The sequence below is a fragment of the Mustela erminea genome, chromosome X (genome assembly GCF_009829155.1).
Source record: "Mustela erminea isolate mMusErm1 chromosome X, mMusErm1.Pri, whole genome shotgun sequence".
In the NCBI taxonomy this organism is placed as follows: Eukaryota; Metazoa; Chordata; class Mammalia; order Carnivora; family Mustelidae; genus Mustela; species Mustela erminea.
In genome coordinates, this window is record NC_045635.1 from 35685292 (window position 1) to 35712603 (window position 27312).

At 44.3% G+C, this 27312-nt stretch overlaps 1 protein-coding gene across 1 annotated transcript; it reads left to right on the plus strand.

Moving 5' to 3' along the window:
• Positions 1–832: 832 nt before the first annotated feature.
• On the plus strand, positions 833–22287 carry ATP6AP2 (ATPase H+ transporting accessory protein 2). Its single transcript, XM_032330496.1, has 9 exons — positions 833–1015; positions 7792–7922; positions 9785–9916; positions 15418–15513; positions 15695–15832; positions 16689–16742; positions 18003–18152; positions 18906–19025; positions 21246–22287. The coding sequence occupies exons 1-9, from the start codon at positions 976–978 to the stop codon at positions 21438–21440; spliced, it is 1056 nt and encodes a 351-aa protein (XP_032186387.1). The 5' UTR covers positions 833–975; the 3' UTR covers positions 21441–22287.
• The last annotated feature ends 5025 nt before the right edge of the window (positions 22288–27312 follow it).

Sequence of the window (27312 nt, forward strand, 5' to 3'; positions counted from 1 at the left end):
ACTAAAATTTAAATTTAAGAAAATATGTTATAGGCAAAAAAAAACCCTTGAAAGTCGGAAGAGAAGATCCTGGTCTAAATAGGAGGTCTAGTCCTCACTTATCACTGAGCAAATGGATGAAGGAAGTAATTAATGTTCTTGTTCTGTTACTCCTGGTGGATAGGAAAGTCTTAGGAGATAGGGTTACCAGATTTAGCAAATCCAGATATAAGACGCCCAGTCACATGTGAATTTCAGATGAACCACGAATACTTTTTAAGTATAAGCATGCCCCATGAAATATTCACGACATATTTATACTAAAAAGCATTCGTGGTTCATCTGAAATTCAAATTTACCTAGGCATCTTGTATTTTATCTGGCACTCCTGCTTGGAGAGCAGGTCCTCCCGGAGGCGCCAGGTTTCTACCCAGCAGGTGCTCAGCATCTGTGCAATTGTTAGAACAAAATCCAAACCAACCCCGCAGCTTCCACAGCTGCACCCGTAGCGGGGCGGAGCCAAGTCACCGGGAAAGGCAGACACCCCGGTTGGAGACCATCACTGGAGATTGGCCAAGGGATCCGCAATTGGGCGGCAGCCCCACCCCGTGGGCCGTTGAGATCCATCCAAGGGCTCCGTCATCCCCCACATCCCCGACCCTCGGCCCTACGCTCCACCTCGTGACTGGTGGTCACGGGCCGGGGGGCGGAGCTGCCCGGCTCCCCGATCGCTGCCTGCCATTGGCAGGGCCTTGCATCTATCACGTTAGGCTCCGCCCATAAGGCTGGCGTTCCTCAGCCTGCACCTCTCGCGCAGGCCGCGACGTAGCTGGCGATTGGTGGAGAAGGCGGCAGCGTCCCAGCGGAGGCGACGACGGGGCGGTCTCAAGGAATCGGGACGAGGCGGAGCGCGTCACCCACTATCGTTGCGGTGGTCGCTTGCCTTCTGCCGGCCCGGTCCGTGCCGCCCTTTGCTGTTGTGGCCACCGCGGGACCATGGCTGCGCTCGTGGTGCTCCTGTCCTTGTTGGCGGCGGGTGAGGACCGGGGCGGCCGCGGGGCGTTAGGAGTGGCCGGGAGCCTCGGGGGGTCGGGGGCGGCCGTAGGTGGGCAGCAGCGGGGCGGGTGCCGCAGTGCGGGCAACCGGCGGCGGCCTCGCCCCAGCCGCCTCCCTCTGGGCCTTCTCGTCGGACCGACCTGTGGCGGCGAGGCCTGGCGAGCTGCCAGGGCGGGGCCGGGCTGCGTGGGGGCACCTGAGCCGGCCTCAACCCGCCGCTTCTTCCAGGAAGGCGCGGCCGCGGGTCCCGCCGCCTGTGTCTTCCGGATTCGGAGGCGCGGGGATGCATTTCCCAATTAACTGTGGAACCGCAGCCGTCTGCGAGGAAGGGAAAGTCGACTTCTGAGCTGCCATCAGATGCTGCGTTTTCTTGCATTTTTCTCGTGTTTTCCTTTCTAGCGGTTGTCATCGGTAATTGGTGAAGTCTTCTCCTTTACGTGTTTCAGAATACAAAAGTTGGAGGTGTGGTAATTGTTTTTGTAGGATTCTTTCTAAAGGCCAATTCAGAGTACCTCTGAGTAGTTTTTTAGGGTTCTCCATTTTAAGCATTTGGAAACTAAGATGTGAGTCACGTTCTGAAAGCCCTATGTCAAGTAAATGGTAGCTTTCTGAGTGGAACCTAGGTTCCCTCGTGTTCAGCAAGTCCGCTAGTATTTGGCCTCTTATATGTATCATTTGAGTCATTTAATTTTACAGTAGTCCTTAGAAGAGGACATCATCCTCGATTTACAGGGTAGTCAAGCTTAAATAAATTACCCGACAACACGCAGGTAGTAAGCAACAAAGATGGAATTGAACTCTGATCAGCTGGCCCCAGAGCATGGGTCTTTCCATCATTATGTGTATTGTGGCACAGGTGATGGAAATGCTCCTGATTGGGGATGATGAGGGCCTGGACTGGGGGCTCCGACGGTGGCGAACAAGAGGCCAAGTTGAGAACTTGGGAGAAATGCGGCTCTGCCTGTTTAAAACCTATAGCTTAAAAATCTGTGTGAGGTGTTGGGATGACCCGACCCACTTTTGGAATGGTGGTTTAATTCTGCATGTGGGTTTAGGCCACTGACGGTCTTGAAATCTGCAGGTCCGCTCCATTCCTGGAGATGTGCTCAGGATTGTGTGTCGATGATAATTATACTTACTTTCATATCCCTAAGGTTTTAGGGATGTTTTGTTCCTTTGGTTTCTGCTTCTGGCTCCCGAATGGTTATCCTGATCTATCTAGTAAGTTATTTTGAGGGATGTTTTTCTTTTGTTTTAAATTCAGTTTTCGAAATTTAAAAATCTTAACTTCCATAGTGTGATTTAATTGAATATCTGTTGAAATGCCATCTTTTAATGTTGACTGATACTATTTTGATTCGGTGAGGTTTCAGGGTTTTTTGGTTTGTTTTGGTCTGAGGCAAAGTATTTGCTTCTGTACACCGTTTGAGCATGCTTTCCTAACTAGAATAGTCTAGTTCATACAGACTAAGAATCTGGTCTTGTCAGTTTCTGTATTCCTTGGTCTTGTCACCTGAGGTTAAATTACTGTTTTCCACAATGACTAAATGTGATTTAGTGGAAAACATCTCTAAGAGATTGGACTTCTCTATTTGAGGAAGTAAATAAGTCCTTTAAAATGGTGTTAACTAAACCCGAGAGAGACTAGAGGAAGGGAACTAGGGTTATGAATACCATGTCATGAGGAGTATTTGAAAAACATGCTTGTCCTGGAGAGGAAAGGCCAAGGGCAAACACGTGGAACTTGAAGGAGTGTAATGTGGAAGAGGGATTTGATGTTATCAGTGATGCCCCAGAGGTCAAGAGTAGGACCTATTTATTTTTTCACTTATTGATTCCATCCACTGTTCATTGATCACAGCATAGCATGGTGGGAGTTCCCAAAGGGAAGGATACTTACCCCCTAGCCCGGGATGGGGAGATGGAGGGAACTCCCCCCGACCCCTCGGGCGGGGTATCCTCCCTGGGCAAATATGTGAAATAGATAGTTGGCGGGGGTGGGGCGCAGTTTAGACAGAAAGGCCTGTGTGAGAGCAAAAGAGCCAATAGTTTGGTGGTGCTGGAATGTACAAGGGTTAAGTTGCGGAGCCACCAGAAGGTTGGTGAGGTTCCTTGGGTGTTATGTGTAGGGTTTTGTCTCAGCAGCTCTGGGCTGCGAGTGAAGGTAGTTAAGCTGATGGGTGAATGAACAAGCTTGTGTTTTGAAAAAGTGCTGGAAAGGCTGGCTCAGAGTGGTGTGACAGGTCATAAGGCGGCTAGTTCTGGCAAGTCCGGTAAGGGCCTGGGAGTGTGCACGGACCTGGAGGGGAAAGTTTTTGAGATAAGAAGAAAAAAAAAATCAGTGGAATTCAGTGATTGGCTGTGGTGCTGAGGAGTGATTTAAAGATGGCCAGTGGGAGCAGCTGCCTGGAAGGTGCTGTCATCCTTCCGGATAGAGAATACAAAGGGAGTGTGTGGAAGGAGGGTCAGCTCAGTTTGGAACTTAACGAGTTTGAAGGACTCATGGAACTTAGAAGGAAATGCTTTTTAAAAAAAGGGGGTTGGGGTGGAATGCATAGCAGGCTGTTGGGTACGTAGGTCTAAGGCAGAAGAGCAGTCTGGGCTGTCAGTTAGTCTGGGAGCCATCAGTGTTTTTGGCGTTTGCTGCCTGAGTCATAGATAGGCTTGGCCAGGGAAAGGGATATAAGGATAGAAAAGCAGCAAGTTTCAAGAATGGAGCCTTTAGATCTCAAAAGTGGAGTATGCTAGGTGATCTCTTGGGATTCCAGAAGAAGATACTAGAACTTTATAGCTTTTCTTATCTCCTTTTTTTTTTTTTTAAATAGTAACGATCAGATATTTTTGAAAGATTTTATTTATTTATTTGACAGAGACAGATCATAAGTAGGCAGAGAGGCAGTCTCCCTGCTAAGCAGAGAGGCTGATGCGGGGCTCAATCCCAGGACCCTGAGACCCGGGACCCTGAGATTGAGCCAAAGGCAGAGACAACCACTGAGCCACCCAGGCTCTATCCTGATCAGATATTTTGTAGAATGTCCGTCAATTTGGGTTTGTCTCAGCGGCACCTGGGTGGCTCAGTTGGTTGAGCGGCTGCTTTCGGCTCAGGTCATGATCGCAGACTTCCAGGATGGAGTCCCGCATGGGGCTCCCAGCTCCTTGGGGAGTCTGCTTCTCCCTCTCACCTTCTCTCTCATGCTCTCTCTCACTCATTCTCTCTCAAATAAGTAAATAAAATCTTTAAAAAAAAAATTTGGGTTTGTCTCATGTTTTCTTCTGATTAAATTGGGAAAAATATTACACAAGTATCTCATCCTTTTTTAAAATTTTGTTTTTGTGTGCTTTGAAATATATTATGAATGTACAGTCTATTCTACAAGAGTGTCCTTTATAAATAAATATATCTATGTTGGGACTGCTTTCATATTTTGTGCTGAAAGAGTTGAAATCGAAAAAGTTTGGCCATCTGTTTTAAAATGAAAGGGAAAGAAACAGGGAAAACTGCTAGAGGGACTGGGGTGGGGAGGCGGGGTATGGCCCAGCTTCGTGAAGGTCAAGCCAGGAGACTTTTAAGGAGGGAGTTGCCCAGGATCAGGTGCTGTGAGAAGTTTTAAATAAATTAAGGGCTGAAATTGTCTTTTGGATTTGGTGAGGCGTTTCAGTGGTACAGCGGAGTCCAGAGCTGTGGGTTAGGTGGTAATGTGAGATGAAGAAGCAGAGAAGCAAAGAGGCATTGGCTGCTTTTCCAGGATCCTTCCTCTGAAGGGAGGCTGAGGCTGGTAGGACCAGAGGAGGGGTTTTGTGATTGTCGTTTAGAAAGGGAGCAACCAAAGTGAATTTTTTTTTTTTTTTTTTTTAGAATTTTGTTTATTTGACACAGTGAGAGGGAACACAAGCAGGGGGAGTGGGAGAAGGAGAAGCAGGCTTCCCACTGAGTGGGGAGCCCGATGTGGGGTTCGATCCCAGGACTCTGGGATCATGACCTGAGCTGAAGGCAGACACCTAACGACTGAACCACCCAGGGCCCCCGTCCCTTCCCAAAGTGTATTTTTATGCTGAAAGAGCCAGTTGAAAGTGGGAAGTTGGTAGTAGGAGGCGAGGCTTCATTCAGGAACTCAGCAACTATTTTTTGAGCACTGTGTCAGGCACTGTTTTCAGCTCCTGGGGGATAGTGTGTGAACAAGACAAATAGAAATCTCTGCCCTCGTGGAGCTTTTGTCCTACGGGCCAGCTTTTTATGCCTGTAGCCACATAGCGCCCTAACTCCTGACCCTTGTCCTCCCAGAATAGCGGCCTGTGATAAACACTGAATGACTAAGTGGTGAGTGAATGAAGGTCCCTGAGAAGGCTGAATGCGGGGATAATGTTAGACTGGAGGAGGGACGTCCCTGCCAGCCTCTGAAGGGAGAGAAGATAAGGCCAGACGCTGGTGCAGATAAATTTGTGGTTGGTGGGGAGAGGAAGCAGGCAGTGGGTGGGATTCCTCTGCTCTCTTTCCAAGCGGGAGGTGAGGTTATTTGGTAAGACTGAGGCAGGGGTGATAAAATAAGTTGCAAGAAGTTGGGAAGCTCCTTTCAGTTGAGTACCACAAGGGCCTTTTGGGGGAATTGGAAAGTTGGGACAGTGGAGATGACTGCTGGCCTACATTGGGTTTGTAAGTTGAGGCAGCATTCCCCTTGACTGGTATATTCTAGTAGAGAATGGGTGACTTCCTGTTGGATCTCCAGGAGAAACCTGGGGATTAAGCAGCAGTTTCTCAGTCTAGGAGGCCTCACCTATAAGTTTTTCTAAAAGCCCAGGGTTCCCGAAGGATTGTCGTGCAGGCACAGAAGTGGGGAGTCTACCTACGGTGTTGGGGCAGAGTAATTTAGCAGAGCTTTCTTTGCTAGGTTTGAGCAAATAGGGCAAACAGGATTATCTCCAGATCTGAATATGGTTCTTAAAATTCGTGTATGGGACTTGGAAAGGGTAGGTCTCTTGCTGCCCCATTTTCCTTAGCATTGGCAGTGAGCACCGCTGTCGTGAACCAGGATGTCTGTCAGTTACCGACAACCATTCTGCGCTGCTCTTCTTTTTGGCTTGCCTTCGGCTAGAACATTTTGGAAATTCCTGCTCTGGCAGCTGTGCAGAACTGAAACTTCTAACTCTTCATGTTGTATCAGCACCATCCTGAGGCCTTTTATTTACTGTCAATACCGCAACACCAAAACATTTATTGTTGCTTCTGACTTTATTCCCATACCCTGTAAGTGGTGCTTTCCTTAGGTCAAGAGAATAACCGTGATGCTTTACTGAAGTCTGATTTTCCCATGCTAGGTAAGCATGGGCCAAGATTTGTTTTGGACTTGGAGCTGATCTTTTCATAGAAATCTGAAAGTTTCCGTAAGTTACTTGTCTTTGTGCAAGCTGGACATCATTGGGTTAACATAGAATGGCTAAAGAGGCCAGATACCTCATCTTTGGAGGGTTTATGAAACAGGCCCTTTATTCTCATCCTTGGTCCATTTATCTCAGGCTCCTTACCCTAAGACTTGCTGGCTTTATTTTTACAGAAATCCTGTTCTCAGCCTCTTGATACACCCTTTGGAAATACTGTTTCTTACACTTGGCTTCTAAAAACTCTGCAGTGTTTCTGTTCTGATTAGTAACGTGCCCAGTCCCCCTCCGACCCTCTGCCTTTGACTGTCCTCATTTCATTAGGTTTGCTTATGGGATGTGAAGAAAAATCTCTATCCTAAGATTTGGTGACTTGCTCGAGTTTTAGAGTGAAATACTAGGAATTTTATGAATTTGCATTTTGAAGACAGGGTGGATGGCAGAAATAATTTAGAGATTTCAAGTTTCTTTTTAGTCTGTGCCAGGGGTTTGTTTGCTTTTATTTAAAAGATTTTATTTATTTATTTGCGAGAGGGAGAGAACACGGGGCAGGGGGGAGAGAAGAAAAGCAGACTCCCTACTGAGCAGAGAGCCTGGCACAGGGCTCCATCCCAGGACACTGGGATCATGACCTGAGCCAAGGACAGATGCCTGCCTAACTTACTGAGCCACCAAGGCGCCCCTATTTATTTATTTATCTATCTATCTATCTATCTATGTATCTATTTATTTATTTTAAAAGATTTTATTTATTTATTTGACAGATAGATCACAGGTAGGCAGAGAGGCAGCGCTGGGGTGGGGATGGGGAGGGTGGGGCAGGGAGCAGGCTCCCCACTGAGCAGAGAGCCCAATGAGGGGCTTGATCCCAGGACCCTGAGATCATGACCTGAGCCAAAGGCAGAGGCTTAACCCACCCAGACACCCCCTATTTATTTTTTAAAGTTTTATTTATTTACTTAATCTCTGTATCCAACATGGGCCTCAACTCTACAACCTCAAGATCAGCAGTTGCATGCCCTTCCGCCTGCGCCACCCAGGCGCCCCTCGTTTGCTTTTTAAATTCTGGAGAAATGCCATTGATTTCTAATTCTTGCCGATTTGCCGATTGCCCCTGTTTTAAGAGACACCTGTAGGAAGGCATTTTGATTATTGGGAGAATCCTGTTTCATCAGTGTGCCTCTGCAGAATGTATGTACTTTGGTTCTGTAGAGCAATATTTGAAAAAGAATTTGTTGATGTTTGAGATTCAGCATTTTGTCCAGTAATACATAGTATCTTAAGTCGGTGGAGAATGGGTAAACATGTTTTATATTTAATAATTTTCTACATGGGTGCAAAAGATGTATGATGTTGATCATTTATTAATCTGTTTTCTTCCAGGTGTTTTGGGGAACGAGTTTAGTATATTAAGATCACCTGGGTCTGTTGTTTTCCGAGATGGAAATTGGCCTATACCAGGAGAACGAATCCCCGACGTGGCTGCATTGTCCATGGGCTTCTCTGTTAAAGAAGTATGTGTATTCTTTTTTTTAAGATCACATTTATTTATTTGCTAGAGAGAGATCACAAGTAGGCAGAGAGGCAGGCAGAAAGAGAGGGGGAAGCAGGCTCCCTGCTGAGCAGAGAGCCCGATGTGGGGCCCGATCCCAGGACCCTGAGATCATGACCTGAGCCGAAGGCAGAGGTTTAACCCACTGAGCCACCCAGGCGCCCAGAAGTAATGTGTATTTTTAAAAAGATATTGGGAGCTACTTCTGAAAGTATTTTTGTTGATTTTTCTGCTAACAGCCCAAGAAAGCAAGAAGGAGACATAGGTATATTTGGTACAGATTACAAAAGCAAAACTCATTTGTAGTTGAGGAGATTTGGAGATGTGCTACAAGCTTGGCTTATGAAACCAAATCATCATCAATCATTAACCATGTAATTATTCATAGTGTTGATGTTCTTCATATATGAGAATTTATCTGCCCCATTAATAGGATGTACAATTTTACTTTTTTTTCAGTACACAATAGATGTATGTCTCAGTTTGGGTTGCTGTTAGAAAATCCCATAGCCTGGATGGCTTATAAATGATAGAAATTCATTTCTCACAGTTTTGAGGGTGAGAAGTCTAAGATCAGGGTGCCAGCCCGTCGGATTCTTAGTGAGGGCCCTCTTCCAGTTTGCAGACTGCTGACTTCTTTTCGTGTCCTCACATGGTGGGGAGAAGTTGAGAACTCTCTGGGCTCCTTTTTTTAAGGCACTAAGCCCACTGTGAGGCTAATAACCTCCCTAAGGCCCGCTGCTAATACTGTCACATTGGGGAATAACTTTCAACGTGACTTTTGCGGGGGAACACGTTCAGTCTATTGCAGTGATAAAATGTATCTGCATCCTGCTTGAGTCTAAGAATTTAGTGCGATCAGTAGCTGTGGGAGTAAAGCCATAAGCCGTTGAGTACCTGGCTGCTTTTGAGACTTGGTGGAGGGGGTGTAGAGCCTGGGGGGACGAGAGGTCTGTGGCTGAGGGCATGGGGACGGATGCAGTCTGCTCTGTCTTGCTGTCTTCCCACTTCTCTCTTCCCACTTCGGAACTTCGGTGCATTTGCTGTGGTTTCTAGATACCACCAGTCAGCCAAAGGATCTTTCCTCCTGGTTCCTGAGTGCCCTTGAAGCCAGAAGCAGCAGTGCGAGGGAGCTGCCTCTACCGGGCCTGGGTCTGGAGCCCCTGAGCGCCCTGTAGGGCCGTGGCTGGTTGCTTACATTTAAGGATGAAGTTTGTACCTCCTTCACAGACTTAAATTTGATTACGAATGGCTGTCAAAGTAACCCTGAGAAATAATTATTAGTAAATTAATGTGAGCTACCTTCAGCAGGAATTTGATGTATGACAAGCTTAGTCTGAAGAGAAGACTTTTAATGGCAGTTCTACTGCGTCCTTATGAAAGAGAAAAGCCAAGCTGTCCTTAAGGGCAAGTGACGGTGTGGAGAAGAAGCCCATGGTTCTGTGAAGAAGAGCTTATAATCTGGGATTTGAAAAGGACCTGCATTTTGTTTACTTGTCCGCTTTCTTCCACAAAAAGTTTGAGAGGACTTGCTAGTAGACTTTGTTGTAGATCTGTGGAAGTTTGAGAACATGAAGGTCGAAATCCCTGTTCCTGGTTTGGAGATGGCAACTGCTGCCTTAAATGAAACGTGTGTCCCCGTCCCCCGTGGCTCCCCCCCCCCCCCACCCCGTCTCTCCCCACCCCCACCTCCCCCCCGCCGCGCCTTGAATTTTCATTGCCAGGGTCATCCAGGAGCCCCTTGACTCTGCTCCGTGCCCGATGTTGGGGAAATGGTTCCTGGAGTGGATAATTAAGCGCCATCTCCTGCTTTCCAATGTTTAGGACCTTTCTTGGCCAGGACTTGCAGTGGGAAACCTGTTCCATCGTCCTCGGGCTACGGTGATGGTGATGGTGAAGGGAGTCGACAAGCTTGCTCTGCCCCCGGGCCGTGTCATTTCGTACCCTTTGGAGAATGTGAGTATTAGAAAAAATTAAAGGCATGCATTTTTAATCTTGTCAGCTGTCGTTTTGAATTGTGTTATAAACACTCTTCTCTTGTCTACATTTTCTTGTCCATTATCTTGTCACCTTCCCATCCCAATTTTACTTGCGATTTTGTGTAAGTAGGAGACTGGAGGCTCTTTTGCTCGTTCACTTACTCCTTCACTGGCTTTTCAGGCGGTAGGGCAGGCCGAGCTGTTGCGAGAGGCCCTCTGTCCACTGCCAGCGCAGAGAAGTCATCAACTGAGACCTCACATAGCTGAACTTTTGAGCAAGGCAGGGATACACAGAGCTGCCAGATAGGAAAGGAAAGCTCAGGAGCCACAGTGGTGAACCAGACCTCCAAGTTTCTTGCGGAAAGCCGGAGGCTATAAAATGTGTTGTTCTTGGGACGAGGGCTGGTAAAACCCCAGCTGCCCTGGGACTGCCACGGAGGAGCTGGCTGGCTTCTCTTGGCGGGAGGACCCCAAGTGTCCCCTAAGGGAAATCGGAACTCCAGACTCAAAGCTGTGCAGGGCTGTGTGCTCCCAGTTCACACGATCCACCCCGTTGGGATGCCTCCACCACGCAGGGCTGCTTTGGTTTAAAAAAAAAAAAGAAGACGAAACATAATTTATAGAGCATTTGCGAGGAAAAAATGCCATGAGCGAGTCCTTAGGTGCAAAAACCAAATTCATCCCCTTAGAACTACAGGTAATAGACCAGTCCCCAGGAGATGAGAAAACCCACATGTTAATGATCATGGAGGAGTTCAAGAAAGGGACAGAAACCGTGAGGCAGTTTGGAGACCTTGATATGTGGTGCATTCATTAATATTCACATCTAAATATTTCATAATTTATCTGGTGATTTCTTTAACCCATGAGTTATTTAGAAGTGTTTAATGTGTGGGTTCTTTTCAAATAACTTTAAATTTTTCAGCTTCTAATCTCATGGCATTGTAAGACTAGTCTGTATGATGATTTGGGGGGATTTTTCAGACTTTGTGGTCTAATACAAATAATTTCTAAGCACATATGACATAGTTACAAAGGGCCATTTACATAGTTGCAAAGGGCCATAAGGCAAATTGCAACAAATAATGGGTAATTAGTATCAAATAAACAAACCACCCTCTCTGACCACAGTGCAGTTAAATCTGAAAACGAAAACTTAAAAATGTATTTGGAAGGGTAGGGAGGATGGAGTAAATAGTTGCAGGGTATAAAGAGGTACAAACTTCCAGTTATAAACAAGTCACGGGGATGTAAAGTTACAGCTTGGGGAATACACTCCGTAATATTGCAGTCACTTTGGTGACAGATGGTAACCAGACCTGCCGTGGCAGTCATCTCATAATGTGTATAAATGTCAGATCACGGTGTTGTGCTCCTGCAAACTAATATAATATTGCATGTCAACTATACTTCAGTAAATGAGAAGTAAATAAAAATGTATTTGGAAATGGTAAAAGCAAAATAGATGGTTCCTCAGGTTTAAAGCGCACTGGAAATCTTAAAAGCTATCAGAAAAAAGACATTGTCTTTTCAAAGGAATGAGTAGAAAGCAGATTTCTCATTGCCATTAGGGACTAGAGGAGCAAGAACCAAAAAGCAGTGATTGTCCAGTATAAGGGCAGGCCGAGAATACAGTTTACATTGTCATCATAGTGAAATGATATGGATCCAATGAAAAATATGACTCTTAGGAAGGTGAAGACCTAGAAACGGAGTGCACTTATGGCGGGGGGGGGGGGGTTGCTGTGGTTGGTGACGTGGGACAGCTAAATCCTCATTTTCTTTACTCAGCAGTAAATAGATTTCTCAAATGGAAAAATCAAGATGTAGTATTAAAAACACATTTAGAGATGGTGGCAAAAGGAAAAGGAAACAAAGGATTTCTCATGTATGTATGTATGTAACAGACAATGAGCGGAAACATAAGCTAGGGGAGACAAGAGGGAGAAGCAGGCTTCCTTCCAGCTGAGCAGGGAGCCTGATGTTTGATCCCAGGACCCCGGGATCATGAGCTGAGCCGAAGGCAGACGCTTAACTACTGAGCCACCCAGGTGCCCCGAAACAAAGGATTTGAAAGTGGGGGCCTTGGGAATGGGAAATGGGGAGGCAAGCGTTTTTCTTTAAACTTATTTTTCAGGGAAAGTCTCATAGAACTATTTGTGTCTTTTTTATTTTTTTATTTTTTTTTTTAGATTTTTATTTATTTATTTGACAGATCACAAGTAGGTAGAGAGGCAGGCAGAGAGAGGTGGGAAGCAGGCTTCCCGCTGAGCAGAGAGCCCGATGTGGGGCTCGATCCCAGGACCCTGGAGCTGAAGGCAGAGGCTTTAACCCACTGAGCCACCCAGGCACCCCTGTTCGTGTCTTTAAACTGTATCATCTTTTTTCCTATGTAACTCTTGGAAACATTTCTGATTTATTTTAAAGAGCATGTGAGCTGAGGGGAAGGATAGAGGCAGAGGGAAAGAGGGAGAAGTGGACTCTCCACGGAGTGTGGAACCCTGTGCCACCCCCCACTCCCCAGAGCTTGTTCTCTAGAACCCAAGATCATGACCTGAGCTGAAATCAAGAGTTTGATGCTTAACCAACTGAGCTACCCAGGTGCCCCTCTCTTGAAAAAAATTCCAAAAAAATCAGCAGGAAAAGTTAGTTGGAATAGATGGACTCCCAGATAATTCATGAGTTGAAGAGAAAAACCACAGTGGAAGTTTTGAAATTATTTGAAACTGAGTATCAGTGAATATACCGTATGTTTAAAAATGGTGGGGTGCTGCTAAAGTGGTAAGGAAGGAAAAATTGATAACTTAAATGCACATGTTAGACAGTTCAAAAGATTGGAAATTAATGAGCTGAAGAAGCCAGAAGAATTTTAGAATAAATGGAAGAAAGGAGACCATAAAAATCCAAAGGCAGTTTTAAAAAAGAATTTAATGTTAGTAATATTAAGAAGGCAATTTCTGTGAAAATTATTGTTGAAGATCCCTTTAAAATAAATATATACAAATCCAAAATGCTATTAAGATTTTAATTTGCATGCAGTCCAGAACTCAGCATTTTTAACACACTAGCCTTATTTTACGTGAGTAGAAGCTGTGAAGAGAGCTCATGTTGTTGCTTGACCCTGACTGACTGCTAATACTTCTCTTGACAGTGGGTGGTGAATGAAATACAAGACTCAGAGGGCAAAATCCACAAAATCTAAAATAAACCAGAGTGTCTTAATTCTCCGTAATGAAGCTTCTGTTTGATTAGCGCCTTTCATTAGAATTTCAAGTTCTATAGATACAGAAATTGCATTCTCTCCAGGACAAACACACACATCCTTGTACTAGAGTGGAAGAAAACAGGAGATTTAAGCAGCTGAGCTTTTTCCTTTTTGAGCTTCATGGTCTGTATTATTTTTTCTTTTCCTTCACAGTTTGGCTTTCCTCTGACTCAGCAGCTTCTCCAGGCTGATTGCTAAGGATATGTTACCTTTAATCTTCAACTTTCCTGATACAAGTACTATTTTCCCTAGGTGAAAGGTGGGGGAGTGTCCCAGCGCTCGTGTTCCTCCGAAGCTTGTGTGGCGGCTGGAGGAGAGGGCCCTGTGACCGAGCGCTTTCGCAAATGGGACTCTTCCCCCTTCCGCAGTTACTCCACAACTTATTTTAAGAGAATTCTGTGAAGAGTTAATACACATCTTGATTAAGAAGAAAGTGGTTTATTTCACAGTATCATGAACTAGATGAAATCCCAGCATCAAAATTAAATTTATCAAAGATTAATCATACTTATTTCTGCTTGTACCATGTTAGCATTAATTTGCTACTTATAATTATTAACCGTTCAGTAGTAAAGGGAATTAAGGATGCCTGGGTTGCTCAGTTAAGTGTCTGCCTTTGGCTCAGGTCATGATCTTGGGGTCCTGGGTTTGAGTCTCACTCAGGGCTCCCTACTGAGTGGGGAATCTGCATGCTGCTCTCCCTGCTTGTGCACTCTGACAAATAAAATCTTTTAAAAAAAAATCACTAAAAATTTCCATTAAAACACTATCATACTGCTTGTTTTACTACAGTAATACTGAGAATAACAATTTTTTGAAGGGAAGAGTGACCATAACTTCTTTTAAAAAATGGGTAAAAACTAATCTATGCGGATGGAAGTCAGAATTTTTGGTTACCCTTGGGAGTGGAGAGCATGGCTGGGGGAGCCTTTTAGAGTGCTGATAATGTTATCTTGATCTGGTTAGGCTTTATGAAGGTATCCATTTGGAAATACTCCTCTAGCTGTTAGCCCAGGATTTATGCACAATGCTGTATGTATGTTAAACTTTAATAAAAAATTCAAGAAAAAGTAGATTTTACTACAATTTGATATCATGTGGTCCCAAGATAGAGGCTTCAAAATTCTTGTGACATGCTTTATCTGAGTCTTCAGTCTATCTGGAGATAAACCCTTAAGTCCAACATTTTCTAAATTCTGAAATGAAAAATGAGGTCTAGTACTCTTTCAGTGAAATTTAATTCTTTAAATTCTTCAGACCTCCTCTTACAAGTTAATACTTTATTTTTTATTTTTATTTTTTAAAGATTTTATTTTATTTGTCAGAGAGCACAAGCAGGCAGAGGGAGAAGCAGGCTCCCCACTGAGCAAGGAGCCCAATGTGGGACCAACCGACTGAGCCACCGAGGCATCCCACAAGTCAATACTTTATTATAGAATATGCATTCGGGGTGCTTGGGTGGCTCAGTGGGTTAAGCCTCTGCCTTTGGCTCAGGTCATGATCCCAGGGTCCTGGGATGGAGCCGCGCATCAGGCTCTCTGCTCAGCGGGGAGCCTGCTTCCCCCTCCCCCTCTGCCTGCCTCTCTGCCTACTTGTGATCTCTCCCTCTCTGTCAAATAAGTAAATAAAAAATTATTTAAAAAATAAAAAATAGAATATACATTCATTGTGACACAATATTAAAATGGAATGAATTGCTTAAAGTACATGAACTGCCACTAAAAAATGATGGCTTGTGCAAGAGTGTTGTGTCCTTTATGTTGGCAAGTTCTTTCCCATCTAGACATACAGGAGATAGACTTGTGGCCCACTAAGGGGCTGTTTTATGCGTGCCCTCAAAAGGGCTGTGTTTGGAAATGATTTGGGTCTTCTGAATTTCCATAAGTGGTGGGGGTTCTTGTTTTCTTTTAAGGTTCTTTTGTTTTTGTTTTTGTTTTTGTTTTTTTTTTTAAAGATTTTATTTATTTATTTGACAGAGAGAGATCACAAGTAGGCAGAGAGGCAGGCAGAGAGAGAGAGAGGAGGAAGCAGGCTCCCTGCTGAGCAGAGAGCCCGATGCGGGACTCGATCCCAGGACTCTGAGATCATGACCTGAGCCGAAGGCAGCGGCTTAACCCACTGAGCCACCCAGGCGCCCGGTTCTTTTGTTTTTGAGTGGTTTTTCTTACCCCTCGGGTTCCAACGATAATTGAGGTCTTATTCTTAAATTTCAGGCAGTTCCTTTCAGTCTTGACAGCGTTGCAAATTCCATTCACTCCCTATTTTCTGAAGAAACTCCTGTAGTTTTGCAGTTGGCTCCCAGTGAGGAGGTAAGTGATGCAGTTTTTACTTCAGGTGCTTTAAAAAAATGTTTTCCCTAATGAAAACATTAAAACTACTTGTATGGAAAATTGCATATACTCTCTGTAGTGTATGTACTTTTTAAAATATATATTCTGTATATTGGAATTCTTCTGCAGACTGTAACAAAATTTTGGATTCTCCTTGCAGAGAGTGTATATGGTGGGGAAGGCGAACTCGGTCTTTGAAGATCTCTCCGTCACATTACGACAGCTCCGCAATCGCCTGTTCCAAGAAAACTCGGTTCTCAATTCACTTCCGCTCAATTCTCTGAGCAGGAACAGTGAAGTAAGAGGCACCGTCATTGAATCGAATACGTGAATATCATTACTGATTCTCCATCTTATGCTCCCTCATTTTAGAGCAGATGTGGAATTTCAGGAAATGACAAGTTTGGCAAGTTTACTGTGCTGGAGTAGTCAGTATAATTTTTAAATGAATCTCATGAACAAATAGACCTTTTTTGGTGACTTGAATAAATAGTATTTTGTTCTCGTGCAGGGGTTGCCACCAGGTTAAGGCAGACAGGCCAGGAGTCACACAAACTACTGACTGGCGGAGCTGTGTCGGTCTGGTCATGTGGAGGCCGTTACTCACTGCCATCTCTAATGCGTTGCCTCCTCTTTCTGGCTCATTCTCAGCAGTCTAGTGGAGGGAGGCACTCTTACTTTTGACTCCTGTCAGTTTCCCGCTGTCTTCACCACGTGGCATGCCACCTTTGTGGTAGCCTCTTCTCTTGACCTACCGTGGACGACCAGCACCGCCATCTTGTCTTCTCCGATACGGAACATGTTCAAGGAATGTGAGCAGAGCGGGCCGCTGGCAGGGCCTCACCACAGTGTCCGAGTACTGGGATGCCCTGAGGGAAAACCACTTGAGAGTTTGGGTGTTTTATCATACCATTATCAAAGATCTAGCTGTTGAGTGCTAGTCACTGTGCTGAGAATGACATTTTTATTAGGAAATGTTTTTATGTGCGTTTGCAATTGAGATGAACTTACCAAATAGAGGACAGTTGTTGCATAAAATCACTTACTGTGCTTGACATTTGTAATATCCTGCCCTGTGCCTTGCTTGATAAATGGCAAATACAGATTTTGGATGCAGATTTAAAATAGTGCTTATTTCTTTCGGCCCTCTAAAGGTTGACCTGCTCTTTCTTTCTGAATTGCAAGTGCTCCATGATATTTCAAGTTTGGTAAGTTGGCTCCTCCAGTATTTCATTTCAAGTTTGGTAAGTTGGCTCCTCTAGTATTTCATTTCCCGAGAATCCTGATAGACCAGTTGAAGTTTGTGCCCTAGATTTACAGTACCACGGAAGTTGAGAAATTAGTGGTGATGGGAATTCTGAACTCCTCTCTTGTTACAGTGGGATTATTTTGCATTTTTCCTTCCAGGAGAGACAGTAAGTATATGTATGTCCTCAAGGTCACAGGCCTCAGAGGCCTCCCTCTCCAGAGACCTGACTTGGCTAGGTTGATTCCTTGAAAGACATTAAGACTTATTCCTGTTTCTGTATCTTTGGGTCTAAAATAGAAATAACAGTTTGGGCTAATAATGCTGTCAACCAAGTCAGGAAAGAAAAAAACAAACCTGCAGTGTATTTTGTACGTGTGAGTGATTAAAAAAAAAAAAAAAACCCTCCTGTGACTAAAATAAAGCATACCTGTATGCCATCTTCTGAAGGTGTTGGCCAAAGTATTCAGCAGGTTGGTGTGGGGGGGGTCTGGAGGTCTTTTGCTGGGGGCCAGCCAAGTGCTCTAGGAGGGCACATGGGAGGTATCTGCTCCCTGACCACTGGGTGGCTCATGTTCTCCTGGGATCCAACTGGTCCAGCCAGCTGTTCTTTCATACTGATGCCCGAATCTGAGGGCATTTTGTTTGTTTGTTTAAGCCAGATGTAGGCCCAGTGTGAGGCTCGAGCTCCTGACCCGAAGATGAAGGGTCGCGTGCTCTACCCACTGAGCCAGTCAGGAGCCCCACGTATCAGAGGTTTTTTGGCTTAAGGTGTTTTTTTTTGTTGTTTGTTTGTTTGTTTGTTTTTTAGAGCTTTTATTAAATATTCAGAGAGTCATACTTGCTCTTATGAGAAACTCCCATTTCAACTGATTCTGCTTGCCACCATTTTAGGCTGTTTGTATCTTAAGGCACACTGCTATGGTTCCCTTCAGCCCAGTTTGTGTGTGTGTGTGTTTGTTTGTTTGTTTGTTTATTTTTAAAGATTTCGTTTATTAGAGACTGCGAGAGAGGGAACACAAGCGGGGGAGTGGGAAAGGGAGAAGCAGGCTTCCCGCCGAGCAGGGAGCCTGATGTGGGGCTCAATCCCGGGGTTCTGGGATCGTGACCTGAGCCGAAGACTGAGCCCCCCTCCCCCCCGTTCAGCCTAGCTGAGTTCAATACAAACTCAAGGTGGCTGTGTCTGACATCACTTTACCCACTTCCTTTTGTTCATTCTCAGTTGTCTCGACATAAGCATCTAGCCAAGGATCATTCTCCTGATTTATATTCACTGGAGCTGGCAGGTTTGGATGAAATTGGGAAGCATTATGGGGAAGATTCTGAACAGTTCAGAGATGCTTCCAAGATCCTTGTTGATGCTCTGCAAAAGGTAAATCATTGATGGGGTGGGAGAGGTTAGAATATGAGCATTTCACTTCCTGCTTCTTCATGGAAGTCTGAAGCCTCCCCTTTGGAGGACCTCTAATTTTAGTGATGAAGCTTGGAGTGGGTCAGTGGTGTGCGCTGGGATGTCTCTAATGCTGGCAGAGATGGCAGAGGAAAGGGTCAATAACTCCAGCATAATACTTTTCTAATTGTGAAAAATACATAAAATTTACCATTTTTAAGTGTACAGTTTTGTAGCATTAAGTACATTTACATTGTGCAACTGTCATCACCATCCATTGCCAGAATTTTTTTCTCTTTCCTACCCAAAACTCTGTCCCCATCAACCCTATGAAATCATGGGAGGAAAACCCTGAGCACAGAACCAGACATTGAGTAGACATGTGGTAACTGCTGGTTTGTCTCTGGCCTTGGAGTTGCTCTCCTGCAGCTCTTCAGTGAGGTAAATTCTATAGGTGTTTGTGATTAACCAGGGAGCACTTGGGAAAAATTTCATTTCCCTTTCCTACTTCCCTTCCCCCAATTTATATGCCAACAACTTGTCTCAATTTTATTTTGAGCATTTGAATATATGTTGAAGATGAATACTTATCTGAGTATTTTGACAGTCAAACCTTTAAGACCACATATTTCGTTAGCCAGTAGGGGAGTGTATACTCTCGTGGGTGCGCAGAGCTTCCACATTATTTCATGAAGTGCCTGTTCGCAGTTCATAGTAATGTCAGTAAGTCTTCAGTTTGCAGATGACATGTACAACCTTTATGGCGGGAATGCAGTGGTGGAATTAGTGACTGTCAGATCATTTGACACCTCTCTTGTCAGGAAGACAAGGACTATTCTTGAGGCAAAACAAGCGGTGAGTACTTTTTTATACTGTTCTAAAACTAAAATTTAAAAACCCACTAAATCCTCAGTCACCTGTGGGCGACATGGATGAACAGTAAATCTGCGAAACAATTTCAGTGAAAACCTAGATTGCTTATCCACATAGGCATGTGTATTTTGACAGTGAGGCTCAGGTTGTTTGTAATCAGATGATACAAGAATCTGAGTTGGGGGTAAGTCTGTCAGAGCCAGTAAGATCATTCAAACATTGCTCTTACGAGAAGACCTGAGAAGTGAATTTGGGGGAGTGCGATGTAGGATTCCGCACCTGGAGTCCGCTTTTCCTGCAAGTGTGTTGTCTGTGGGGACCAGTCTCTCATTTTCCAGGATCTGCTGTGCATACACCTAAGGATTTGATTTACGTCTGCAAGTTTTTGGCCTGGCTCTTGCTTTGATTGGAAGCATTTAGAGGGTCCTAGGCCAGGGCACCAGGCATAGCAAAGCGTGTGTGTACTTTGCATGTAAACCAGAGCAGCTCTGGGGACGCTCCAGAACATTTGTGGCCGGGAACCTTACTTATCATTGGCCTCAGAGATTGGAGCCAGTAGCTACAGTCATTGATAGACACTCCCCTTTTATTTATTTATGAGCCCATTTACTGATCTCAGTGTGGGACTTAATCTAGATGTGCCTGGTTAGAGATGGTTTTATTCTAATGGGCGTGGGAGGACCTGTATTTAAGACCATATGGCAGGCTAGACGATCCTGAAAATTTTCCCAGTACAGAGCATCTAGAAATACTGACAAAATGTAAAGAGCTTTTGAGAGCACAGTAAGACAGACATTCTTAGGGAGCAAATAAAGAAGAGGAACTTGAAGTGAATTAACATTTTATGTGTAATCTGAAAATTGCAGTGTCGTATTTGTTCATTCTACTAGACTAAAGCACTTGGAGACGAGAGGCTGGTGCCCAGCATCGCTGGGAAGACCATTCTGCCCCTCAGCTCTGTGTGGGCGGTCTCCCCAGCCCCCCGCAGGAAATGAGGCGCTCAGCTTGAGTGTCCGCATAGGGTGACGGGGACGTCCTGCAGCTAGATGGTGGTGACGGCTGGGCAGCTCTGGGAACATACTAAGGTGCGGGGAGTTGTACAAAGGGAGAAAGAACCTGATTGCCCCCCAAAAGAAAGTGGTCTTCAGGAGTGAAATCTTTCTGCATTTGTCTCCTAAGCTCCCCACACAGGTGACTGCCCACCCTCTTTCTCCCACTGAAATCACTCTCACCAGTCTGAGGGAAAGAGTCCAGGTTGAAGGAAACATTCGGGTGCCTATAGCATGCCAGTTGCTGGGTTTTGAGGCTCCATTGTCTTCTGTGTCCCTTTAGGACAGACCTGACCCTGTCACTCACTCCTGCACGTTCCCTCCCTGCAGGTAGGCTCAGGGCCAGGCTGCCCATGCCTTACTCGGGTCTAGCCGCATCTGCTGTTTTCCTCCTTGCGTTTGTTCCTCAGCCAGAGGGAAAGAAGTCTTCTGAACAACTAAAGGCTAGCAAAGGCTAGTGCCTTTGCCCAGCAGTAGATAGACTCCACCTCGGCCCCGGCGGGAGGAAGACGGGTTTGAATGAGCCATTTGTGTTCCTCTTTAAAATTAAAATGGAGCATACTTAAGTGTCTAACATGTGGGGAAGGGAATACGGTACCTGTTCCTCTGAGCCTCCCCGTGCTACCCCTGTGCCCCCACGCCAGTAATTGCTGTCCCGAGTTGTGAGTCCTGCCCTTGATTTCTTTATATTTTGACCATGGAACGGATTTCATCCTTGAACACTGTTGTTTGGTTTTGCGGGCACTTGAATCCTGCTTGCTCGTCTTCTGTGTTGTTTGCTGCCCGGTCTCGTTTCAGAGGCACACAGTCTCCCGTTGTGTGGACCTGCCACATTTTCCATGCTATTAATGGAGGTGGCTGTGCGTGGCTCTGGGTACACACACAAGGTTTCCCTAAGGAATGGACTTGCTGGATCACAGGATACACACACTTTGACCATACTGGTGTCGCCACATTTTCTCAAGCAGTTGGACTGGCTTATACTTCCAATGACCATGCACTTCCCCTTTCCAGGAAGGCTCCCCTTCTTGGCTTCTCCTGGTACAAGCATGTCTTAATGCCACCTAGGAATAAATGTTTGATAAACGAATCAGAGCTACCAAATGGGGATAATTTCCGATCTTAAAATTCTTCCCTCTTTTCTTCTTTGTAGAAGAGCCCATCGAGCCCCTATAACCTTGCATATAAGTATAACCTTGAATATGCGGTGGTTTTCAACATGGTACTTTGGATAATGATTGCCTTGGCCTTGGCTGTGATTATCACCTCTTATAATATCTGGAACATGGATCCTGGATATGACAGCATTATTTATAGGATGACAAACCAGAAGATTCGAATGGATTGAACTTTCCTCAAGCCAGACTTAGAAAAGGGGTTTGGAAATTGGCTGTTTTATTAAATCTTTAAGTGTAGTTTAAAAGTAGACGGTATACTTCAAATTTATATATATAAAAAAAAAATTTGCTCTCCGTGTGCCTGTGATGTTCTTTTAGAGTGAATTATAGTATTGATGTGAATTGATTTGTGTGCTGTAGAGTCCATAATATGCTCAAATATAACCATTTAATACAATTTCATTCCATTTAACATTGGAAATGTGCACTGAAATAAATGTAAAACATTTAGAATAGCTTGCATTATTTATGTTGGGGAAAATGCACTGAACTTATTAGACAAACTTAGGAGTGCTTAACTTCCTTACACAGGCTACGTGAAAATGACATTTGGGCTGTTCTGTACCATGAACCATTTTAAATGTCTTAATCTGATGTAAATATTTCTGAAACAAGACAGAAGGTTGTTAACTTCAAGTAGCCCTAAACTGTGGGAGTACTTCCCCAGTGACTCAGATTGAGAACTGCACCTGACAGGGTAGCTGTGTTTTAACCTCTTCTGCAAGTTTGGTGATCCACATCGTGGGGTGGATATTAAAAATACTTTGATCTAAAAAGAAACCAGCTTTGTGGAGTTAGAGATATCTGTAATTATATACCCCAAAACCAATTTTGGGGGGACATCTTGGAGCTTGACTATAAAAAATGTATTTTAGTAACTTTGTGTAAGTTACTATTAATGGCTTGTGGTACGTCATTCTCTAGAATATTAAGTGGAAGTAAATGCTCTCTACTTTTCATGTGGAAGTGGACCAATGTCTATAAAGAGTGACAAATAAAGTTAATAATGATTCCAAATTTGTGTTATTTCAATACTAAATCTATTTTAATTTATAAAATCCTAACGGGTTTTATTTAATCAGAATTGGCTGTTACACAAACGGTTTCATGTTTGTTTGGGTTTTTTTACATTTGTTTATTCTCCCTGCCTCCTGGGATTCAGTATCAAGACAAGGAAGACATTTTAATTACCATCTTGTTATTGAATTTATACAGAATATGTGAATTCACATTAGACTTTAGGTAGGGAAAGCTTAAATTTCCCTATAGTATTTAAAAGATGAGTAAGTAATTGGTCAAAATAAGGGACTATCTAAGATAAAGGCTTAAAGATTATAATTTTAAAGACTTACTAGAATTTTAAATTTCATGATTATGTAGCAAAATCAGTCTGAGGGTTGCGCTGCCCTGCCTCTGGGAGCCCTGCTTGGGTTTAGTATGAGCCATTTCTGTGCCTCTTTGGAAAAATCACCAAATCCTTCCTAAATAACACTGAAGCTAGCAGGTTTGAAAAGATGGGCATCAAGCTAGTTGCGTCTTTACCACTTAATGCACGATGCCTTTAACAGTGACAGTATTAAGGCTCCATAGAGGAAGGTTTTTCTTTTTTGTCTCTCATCTAACACAAATGGTCAAGCCAGTAAGCACCTTCACCCAGAAGAGAGACACTGTTCAAAATCACTTATTCTCTACCGCTACTGCCTGTCAGGTTTATGGGGGTGAGGGTGTTTTTAGCTGCCTGGCCCCTCAACAGGGCCTATATTTGGGAAGCCAGGAATCCATAAGGCTCCAGAGTAGTTAGAAATCCATGTTTCTTTTACAAGTTTCTTATATAAACATTTCCATAGAAGGTTGTGGTTACATATGAGGTAAACCAGTGTCTTTGTAATTTAAAACTGATGAGACTGTTCTAGGGGAGAAAAGAATTACATGACAGCACTATCCTTAGAGGGTAAATGGCATCAGCACCCTTCTATCTGTTAGGCAGAAAGCAATTAATTAAAACAAATGTTCTGCCAAGATTATTACACCTGTTGCTGATGATTTGCTCTTAAGTCTAATTTGTTCAGGAACATAAATCACAGTGTCGAGATTTGTGTGAGAGGCAGGAAAGCTAGACTCGTGACAGGCTGTTCTACCGACAAGCTGAAAAAACCCAATCCCTTTATATCTATCTAACTGGTAGACTATTCCTGGTTTATAAAAATCTGAGATTCTGCATGTGTTAAGTACTGCTTAGGCCCTAATTCGATTAGGAATGACACAGAATTGACTTATACTCTTTGGCTATGCCTGTTTTGAAGGAATGGTCATCTGAACACATTTTCACTGGTACCAAATAATGTGGAAGCCATGAACTCTTTTTTTTTTATGAACTCACACTTCTTAATGGATGTTCAACAGTTTTTTTTTTTAAAGATTTTATTCATTTATTTGACAGAGACCACAAGTAGGTGGCCGGGCTAGGGGAAGCATGCTCCCCGCTGAGCAGAGAGCCTGATACGTGCCTCAATGCCAGGACCCTGGGATCATGACCTGAGCCAAAGGCACAGGCTTGAACCCACTGAGCCACTCAGGTGCCCCTGTTCAACAATTTCTAAGGGACACAGGAACTGGGATCAGTGGCCAGGCCTACTGGGTCCTGCAGTGGCATCAAGGCTCCTAACCTTGGGCTTAGGCAGTTTCTTTGTAGCCTTTTTGTGACAGACTATGGAATGGTTTCTTGGAACAACAGTTGCTGGAGAAGGCCATTAGTAAGACGCACTAGGTTTAAAATGCCTCAAGAGTCCTACAGATGAATTCAGTTTACCATGTCACCATTTAATAGCTGAACAGTTTCGGGCAAATCCCTCACTCTCTGAATCAGTTTTATTTTTTAAGATATTTATTTGAGGGGCGCCTGGGTGGCTCAGTGGACTAAAGCCTCTGCCTTCGGCTCAGGTCATGATCTCAAGGTCCTGGGATTGAGCCCCACATCAGGGTCTCTGCTCAGGGGGGAGCCTGCTTCCCTCCTCTCTCTGCCTGCCTCTCTGACTACTTGTGATTTCTCTCTGTCAAATAAATAAATAAATTCTTTAAAAAAAAATTTATTTGAGAGCGAGAGCATGGGGGAGGAGGGGAGAAGGAGAAGCGGACTCCCCGCTGAGCAGGGAGTCTGACGTGGGCCCAACCCCAGGACCCCCCAAATCAAAGTTTTTTTAAATCGACATCATGGGGGTGGTAATACTCCAGGTTTGTGGGAATGAGCCTTAAGTGCACTACCATGTTCTAAGGTTTGTGAAGGCTTAATATAACAACAGTACTAAATTCAAGGAGCTCTGCGTGCACCCATGGATGTCTCATCCCATGGACGTGTCCTAGCTAGTTTTCTTGGTTGCAAACAGCAGTAATAGTTTGGTGAAATTATACCGGCTGCCCTACTAAGGACCTTTTGTTGGCCCAGAATCCAGTTCAGACGCATACAGTGCATTTAGTTCTCGTGTTTCCTTAGGCTTCTTTAATCTGGGACAGTTTATTTTTGAAGTGTAAGGGTCAGAATGTCCTTCACTTTGGGTTTGATATTTGCTTATGATGAAATCCAGGTTATATGCTTTTGGAAAGAATACTGGAGAAGTGGGATGCCTGCATGACTCAGGTTAAGCATCTGACTTGATTTCAGCTCAGGTCAGGGTCTCAGGGTTGGGAGATCGAGCCCCATGTTGGGCTCTGCATTCAGCACTGAGTCCACTTGAGATTCTCTCCTCTCTGTGTGCCCCTCCTCCTGCTCACACGTGCTCCCTCTCAAAAAGAATACCACAGACAGGGTGTGTCCATTTTAGTGTGTTCTTATCAGGAGGCACATGGATGTCATTGTCTCATTTTTGGTGACATTAACTGTGGTGAGGGTGGTATCTGTCAGTTTTCTCCCCTATACAGTTACTTATGTTTCCTTTTGTAATTAGAACTATTAATCAGGGACACCTGGCTGGCTCAGTCGGTAGATGCAGCGCTTGATCTCAGGGTTATAAATTCAAGCCCCACACTGGGCACAGAGTTTACCTTAAAATATATATATGCACAAAGGGGTGGCTCAGTTGGTTAAGTGGCAGACTCTTTTTTTTTTTTTTTTAAGATTTTATTTATTTGACAGAGATCACAAGTAGGCAAAGAGGCAGGCAGAGAGAGAGAGAGGAGGAAGCAGACTCCCCACTGAGCAGAGAGCCCGATGTGGGGCTTGATCCCAGGACCCTGGGATCGTGACCCGAGCCGAAGGCAGGTGCTTTAAGCCACTGAGCCACCCATGTGCCCCAAGTGGCAAACTCTTGATCTGATCTCAGGGTCGTGAAATCAAGCCCCACTTCGGACTCTGCACTCAGCGGGGAGTCTGCTTAAGGATTCTGTCTCCTTTCCCCTCTCCTCTCCTCACTTGCGCTATCTCTAAAATACATAAATAAAATTAAAAAAAAAAAAAAACAGCTTACAGGGGCACCTGGGTGTCTCAGTTGTTAAGCGTCTGCCTTCAGGTCAGGTCATGATCTCAGGGTCCTGGGATTGAGCCCCGCATCGGGTTCCATACATCTCCCTCTCCCACTCTGTGTTCCCTCTCGCTGTGTCTCTATCAAACAAACTTATCAATCTTAAAAAAAAAAAAAAGACATATTTCATTTGTTATCTTTCACCCATTCTAGCATATACTGATATTTTTGCCTCAAAGAATTATTGTGGTGTTTGCCAGATAATGATGTTTTATTTCCTTCATTCTATATTTATTAATTGGAATTCTGTAAAGAAGAGCTTTCCCTTCTCCCCATTATTTCTTCCATTATTTACACCAGCATGAACTGACGGATATCTTGGGCTCCGTGTCACGATCCAACACTATCCTTTTTGTTGCACAGTTGTCCCAGATTTGGTCACTGGGGGACCCTTTGGTTGGTTCCTATGTCCTCTTGACATCTCCCTATCATTTTCTGAGCACTTCTTTACTTTCTGGCACCACATATTTATGGACTGAATTTTCAAGGTAATCGCCAGCAAACTTACACGATGGAGAGGAAGATGGGTGGGGAGGGGGACCAGTAAGGAAAGAACAAGTGGTATCGGCTGGAATATGTAAATACACATGCGACAACATAAGAAATTAGGGGGAGCTGCTCTTGTTGCTTCACAAGGGAACGAGGTCAGAGTTGGATTTGAGAGGACGTTTTTTGGTTTACTCCTTTCATGTTCTCTTTACCTTTGGCGAACATCTCAGCTGGTCCTTCACTTGTCGCAGAAACCCTCTGTCCCTGAAGTTTGAAGGTATCGTCCAGAAACCTGCCAGCAGACTCAGTGGGCTGCTTAGAATGGCTCACGGACTGACGCCAAGCTGTGGGCTGTTCCAGTCTGTGCGGCAGTAGGTATGGGGGGACCCGCGCTAAGAAGTTTTACTGCAACGTGACGTCATGTGATAGCCAAACACGTGATCGGCACACTCCTCTCAGATGAAGGCGCTACAGACAACAGAGCAGTCTGGGCGGAAAGCCTGCTCGGTGAGCCCCACACGGAACGAGCTGCGTCCCAGTCACGGAAACAAAAAGCATGTCCTTGTGGGAGGTATTTTGAGGTTTGCCAACTGTTACCCCAATGTACAAAAATTTAACTTCTACATCACAAATTGTTGGAACTGAAGATGTGAAGACCTATTTTGGAACTAAGTCATCACTTTAAGTTTGGATGAAAATTAAAAATAAATACCCTGAGCTTGCTGAATTATTTAAAATAGCTTCTTTCGTTTCTGTCAACATAACTCTAGTTTCTCTACTATAAATACATACACAAACAGAGAAGTTATCCAGCTCCGTGTCACCCCTACGTGTGGCACTGTCCTCCATCCAACATGAATTAGGTAAGTTGACAAGCAACTAAGCTTACCGGTCACATTCAAAACTTTAAAAAATAATCTACATTGTTTTTGCTCAAAGTACATATAGATATCAGATATGGGAAAACTGCTTTGTCTCATAACCATTAACTGTTACTTAGTTATAACTGTGTAATGATCAAGCTATGAATATTAGTGAT

Bases quoted from the DNA above. Each gene is read 5' to 3' on its own strand.
- ATP6AP2 (XM_032330496.1), top strand. From the start codon at position 976: ATGGCTGCGCTCGTGGTGCTCCTGTCCTTGTTGGCGGCGG. The intron at 9,917-15,417 runs GTGAGTATTAGA...CTTAAATTTCAG, and splicing joins TTTCGTACCCTTTGGAGAAT to GCAGTTCCTTTCAGTCTTGA. The intron at 18,153-18,905 runs GTAAATCATTGA...GTAAGTCTTCAG, and splicing joins TTGTTGATGCTCTGCAAAAG to TTTGCAGATGACATGTACAA.